The 6,000-nt window shown below is 31.6% G+C and overlaps 1 protein-coding gene across 1 annotated transcript in view; it reads right to left on the minus strand.

The window, feature by feature from the left end:
* LOC143222794 (alkyldihydroxyacetonephosphate synthase, peroxisomal-like) overlaps positions 1-4,838 on the minus strand; it is a 52,318-nt gene extending 47,480 nt beyond the window's left edge. Inside the window, exons 1-2 of the mRNA XM_076449779.1 lie at positions 4,739-4,838; positions 791-961 (exon numbers count right to left, since the gene is read on the minus strand). Of these exons, the coding sequence (XP_076305894.1) occupies positions 791-912 (122 nt within the window). The 5' untranslated portion in view covers positions 913-961; positions 4,739-4,838. The remainder of the gene's footprint in view (positions 1-790; positions 962-4,738) is intronic.
* Between the last annotated feature and the right edge of the window lie 1,162 nt (positions 4,839-6,000).

Consider the following 6,000-nt stretch of genomic DNA (forward strand, 5'->3'; position numbering starts at 1 on the left):
AATAAAGTGTAGTTAAATATGAAATTCTTACTCAATTGTTCCTGAGGGAATAAAACGAAAACTTGATCATATTGGTTAAGAAATTTTTAATTACGAAAGGAATACGTATATATTGTTCATAAGATACACATGTGCCTCTCGATGGCTCAACGGTAACCTTTGAAGCGTACAACGTTGAAATCGTGAAATTGATCTGTGGTAAGTAGAAGACAATTGACTATGTGCTTAACAACAAAACAATCAAACAAACATGAGTAATTGTAGTACATCTGAAATATCACAAAAGAGTAGTGGTAATGTTTCCCAAGGCATGCCTATACTGGCATTTTGATAATAGTAAAAAAGCATATTACCACAATTTTTATGATAAATTTGTCTCAGATGTATAACAATTATGGATGACAAATATTTTTTTCTTGATTTCATAATAAAGTTTTGTAAAAAAAACACTTCGTTGAATATACCAATGTATTTGTATATAAGGTAAAACGGACAGATACTTTTAATTTAAGTTTATATTGAATAAATTAGTCAATTTTTAACACCAAACATTAGTGAATAAGTTATTGGAATATAATGACAAAGTCTAGTCAATAATTAATGTAAAAAGCCTGAAGCTAAGGAACACTAGATGAGATATGTTGATGTTATGCATAATTGTATATAAAATTATGTTATTAATTAACATTACTAAAAGATAAAATAATTTATCACAAACTTACCTACATTGTGGAACCCTGTGACTAACAACAAATAAACAGAAAATTAAATAAAGTTATCACAAACATACCTACATTGTGGAACCTTATGACTCTCCTTGTGTTCCTTTTTACTGGATTTTTCCATGAATAGGTTGCTTCCTTTAATATGCCCTTGGATTACGGACAGTCTTTCGGCAGCCATGTTAGGCATGTCTATTTCGAATAATAACGAGGTCTGCTAACTTGGATTAGACCGAGATCTAAGTAGAAAATATTCTTAAAGATTTTGGAAATATTTCTGGTTCAATAACACAACAAAAGTCACCAATTCAAAATCCTTTAAAGTTTTATATAAAAATATTTTCATTTCTAGAAAGGAAATGTGCTAAAGGTTAGTTGTTGTTTTTTCAAATGATGAAATCTACACGAATCCAGCTTGAATATCTACTCTTTCCTGGTACATTGATAAGTACATACAGAATTTATTAATATTGGAATCTCTTCAAAGAATACTCTATGTCGTCAGATTGCTACTAACTGAAATGAACGATAATTAGCACTTCAGTTTAATGTTATGTGTGTGTGAAATTATCGTATAAAAACCCTAAACGCAATAGCATAATGTTCTTACCATCGTATTGTGTCCATCGTTCGTAGAAAATACTTAAAATGAGGTCGCTTACTGTTTCAATTAGTTTAAGCTGATTAACACAACTGAGCCTATTTATTTAAAAGAAGAAGCACAATGAAAGAACATAACCTAAAATATAAAAAAATGATATCTTAAAAGCATTTGATCGCTTTTAATCATTTTTGTGAAACAATTTTTAAGCGCAATCTGTGTCTCCGATTGTTTGTTTGTTTTGGAATTTCGCACAAAGTTACTCGAGGGCTATCTGTGCTAGCCGTCCCTAATTTAGCAGTGTAAGACTAGTGGGAAGGCAGCTAGTCATCACCACCCACCGCCAACTCTTGGGCTACTCTTTTACGAACGAAAAGTGGGATTGACCGTCACATTATAACGCCCCCACGGCTGGGAGGGCGAGCATGTTTGGCGCGACTCGGGCGCGAACCCGCGACCCTCAGATTACGAAGCGCACGCCTTAACGCGTTAGGCCATGCCAGGCCCTGTGTCTCCGACCATTTTATATCTTCACGTTAACCAGAAGCTGATAGTGAATGGTCGTCTTACCGGTGAAAGTGGGTTTTCTCAGACTACTCCCTTCCTTCCCCACCAAAAAAAAATCTTGACGTAGAATTTATACAAACTCTCCACCCTAAAGAACCATATGTTTGAGATTGGCTGTTAATTAGTGTTTATTGCACAGCTACGTGTATATTATACATCTACTCATTTAAGGTTGTAATTCTATAATCAACACCATATCGTTTCCCAATCTTCGAGTGAGTCGAAGTAAATTTGTTCAGTCTCCGAGTACCCCCTATTATATTTTTTAAATAATTAACTTTAAATGAAGTACTTAAAATTACAAAACAGGACAGAACATAGTTGAGTTTTAGTTTAAATAATATATATATAACTATGTCAGAGGCCATCCTGCTTAAATGGACAACTTGAGTTACGATTATTTTTTTTAATTTGGTCGTTATACAACTAAGTTGAAAGAAAGTCTCATACAATTTATATGCTTATTTGACGTTTTACTAACGTAAAAGATTTGTATACATTAATTATATTATCATGCAATTGATCAGTTTCCAGTATTCATATACAGGTGTATATGTGTATTAGATATATTGCGCATACTACTTTCTTATTGTTCATTTCCACTTTAATTTATCATTTATGTCGGAATAACCATGCTTAGTTAATTAACCCAATGTATAAAATAATCGTAGTGATTGGAGTTTTAATGTGTCCCATGTATATTGCAAAAATTGACGAAATGTATTCGCCCTCAAAGAACTGATAATATGTATATTTAAAGAACTGAAAATATGTATATTTAAAGAACTGATAATATGTATATTTAAAACAAAATAAATACATCTATCTCCAAAGAATAATAAAGTATATCTATGCCCAAAAAAAACAATTAAAACATATATTTCCAAAGAACAATAAAATACATCTATCCTCAAAAGCCAATAAAACATATTTAGGATAATTAAATACATCTATCCCCACAGTACAGTAAAATACATCTATTCCAAATGAAATACTGGAAACCATGAGCATTTAAATATAATGGAGGATGTTTTAAAGGAGGACAACTGTGCGCAATATATACATCAAGAAACACTTTATAAGGAGCTGAACATCAAAAATGATTACGCAAATAATAAAGTTGCTTATTTCAGTTACGTACCTAAGTAAAATTTCTTTGATTCATTACGACATATAATTTGTTGTTGTTTTTTTCGTTTAGTTATCATTACTTTGGAATATCATATGCAATGAAGTTGGGAAACTTAAATGAAATATAAAATCAAAATATTTTCATAAGAATTATATTGTTTATGTTATGTGTAAAGAATCAACATCTAAAAAAAATATTTTCATAAAGGGAAGAATACTGTCATATTCAATAGGTAACATAATATGGGATTAAACAAGCTATTGTAAATCAGTTCTCTAGGTCTTCTAATACAGCGTTATGATGTGGTGGTAAATACATGAAATAGACCAACGAAAAATATTGTATTTTAAAAAGTTAACTATTTAAAAACAATGATTTTTTTTTTAGAAATTTATGAAAATCGTGATTAACTGTGCACGAGATAGTTTGTCTCATAATAATAAAAATAATAATTGTGGTGAGCAGAGCACAGGTAGTCCATTGTGTGGCTTTGCGCTTAATTCTAAACACAAGAACAATTACGTCGTGTTATTAGTACTGATGTAAACATTTTTTTTTGATAAATAAACACAATAATGTTGAACTGTATCATCAGCCGATTGCTTAAACGATTGCGAATTGTGTTTTGCTACTTATAATTATTTATAAAGTATCTAAGCAACGTTAACTAGTGATTCCTGTGTAGTTTGTTTGGTTGAAAGATATAGCTAGAAGGTTTGAATATTACTAATGCTGTCGTTAATTGTACGGCTCTTAACGTAATAAAAATACTTACAAACGATAGTTATATGTGTATGAGAAGCTCTGGGATAAATCTTTCATTATTAAAGTCCCTAACATTATAATAACGTTACATATTTGAATATATATGTGTGTGTGTATTTGTGTCTCAGCCTTTGATTGTCTACTTTCTAACTGGTATTTAAAGCAAATTGTTTTTACACCAAAAACTACCAAGTTTGCTAGACGTATACAATTATAATTTGTATGCTGAGAACTTTGCCCAATATCTCAAACAAACAGATCTTAACGTTAACCTCAACATAGCAAAAAGTAAATGTTACATGTAATGCCGGTCAAAGTTAGTACAAAGATCATATAATTCAAATAAACGTAACGCCGTATATATCCAAAACCCGAGAAAATTTTCATTGTACTTTCCATGGCATCCATTAAACAGGACTTCAACAACTTGTTGAGTAGTAGAATAAAAACCAAGTTTTACAATTTTTTAAGTTGAAATATTTTAGCAGAGACAATCAGTTTTGAACAATTCCCGTTACCCTAACAAACAGAAAAATTGTTTTATTAGTCTTCGTTGAAGTTTCCTCAGAAACCAGTATAACTAAATATAATTCTTCATGAACACTCAGTTAGCAGAAAATTTAAAGTTTTCTCAAAATTGAATAATAAACGTACAAGTTATCTTTATTACGTGACGATACAAGTAATAATTCAAAACAAAACTAACACGCTAAAACATGTATTTGTTATTAGAATTTCATATTAACTGTGTGTCCATAAAATTTTAGCTTGAAACTAAAAACTCCTCAGCTACCACATTTTTTCCTACTAGTGGTGTAAATTGAAAAATGTTAAATAAGCAGACTAGTGGTAATAGCTAACTCAGTCTGTTTTCGCTACCAGGTTTTCACTACCAAGCTCAGTCACTGTATGCACAACCAAACACACTACACACTTCACATTACAGCTTACCAATTCAGGCAATGTAGTCATTCCACTCACAACAGTTTCCAAAGCAACTACTAGTCATATGTCTGGTTAATTGACCAAAGGTATCACATTTAAAGGTTTCACCAGACTTTCACTGTTTTGTTTTTTTTATCAAATTCGTTTACATCATGAATATTAGGTCAGCTTCCTTAATTGCCAGCCCCATAGCCAAGTGACAACTGATAAATTAAAACGTAACCGGGATAAAAGTATCCGCCTCAAGGGATGTTTAATTAAAGATTTTATCAAAATTTTCCAGGGCCATACTTGTATTTTTGTTGTTGTTGTTACTATTTTTTTCTTCACATCTAAGTTTGATAAACAGTTGCATAGTTTCTGCATTACACCTCAACGTTATAACGCCAATGTAAGAAGGCGAAGCCCGCATACAAACTGATATTTAATACGTTACTATAGTAACAATGATAAAACCAAAATGGTAAAATTTAATTCTTATTTTGTTATCTTACTTTTGTTAGAGCAAAATTGTTTTAGTAGAGATTTCAATGATAAATGTTACAGACCAGTACTCAAGAAGTATAAATCTAAGTGAAAAAAGTATTTCATGCTATTTTTAATTTCATTTATATAATAAACAAAGATCTATTGTCGGATGCTGTTCGATAAAACCAGGATATATATACTGCTGGCCAAAATCTTAAGGCCAATGAACATAAAGAAAAAATATGCATTTTGCGTTGTTATACTCAACCACTTATTTGAGTGGAGCTTCGAAAGATGAAAATAAGAAAATAAAAAAATAAAAACTATTTTAGCATTTGATAGAGAAAATGTGAACATTATGAAATTAGCCTAAATACTAGCTGGTCAAAAATTTAAGACCATACTAAAAAGAAGTCCTAAACGGGGTAGGAAATGCCCAACAAAATGTCTCAGTAGTTAGTTGCATGGCCGTCATTGCAAATAATTTCAAATATTCGCTTTGGCATGGTTGATATAAGCGTTTGCAGAAGGCTGACTGGAATGTTATTCCAAGTGGTGAAGATAGTTTCACGAAGATCATGCACTGTTTGGAATTGACGTCCATTTCTATAAACTTTACTTGCCATCCACCCCCAAACATTTTCAATGGGGTTCAGTTCGGGCGAACACCCTGGATGGTCTAAATGAATCACTTTATTCGCCACGAAAAAGGCCTTTGTCCTGTGAGCATTGTGGATTGCAGCATTTTCCTAGTGAAAACTCCAGTCATTTCCACACAAGCGAGGGCCTTCAGTCAATAA

This window comes from Tachypleus tridentatus, chromosome 8 (assembly GCF_004210375.1).
Source record: "Tachypleus tridentatus isolate NWPU-2018 chromosome 8, ASM421037v1, whole genome shotgun sequence".
Lineage (NCBI taxonomy): Eukaryota > Metazoa > Arthropoda > Merostomata > Xiphosura > Limulidae > Tachypleus > Tachypleus tridentatus.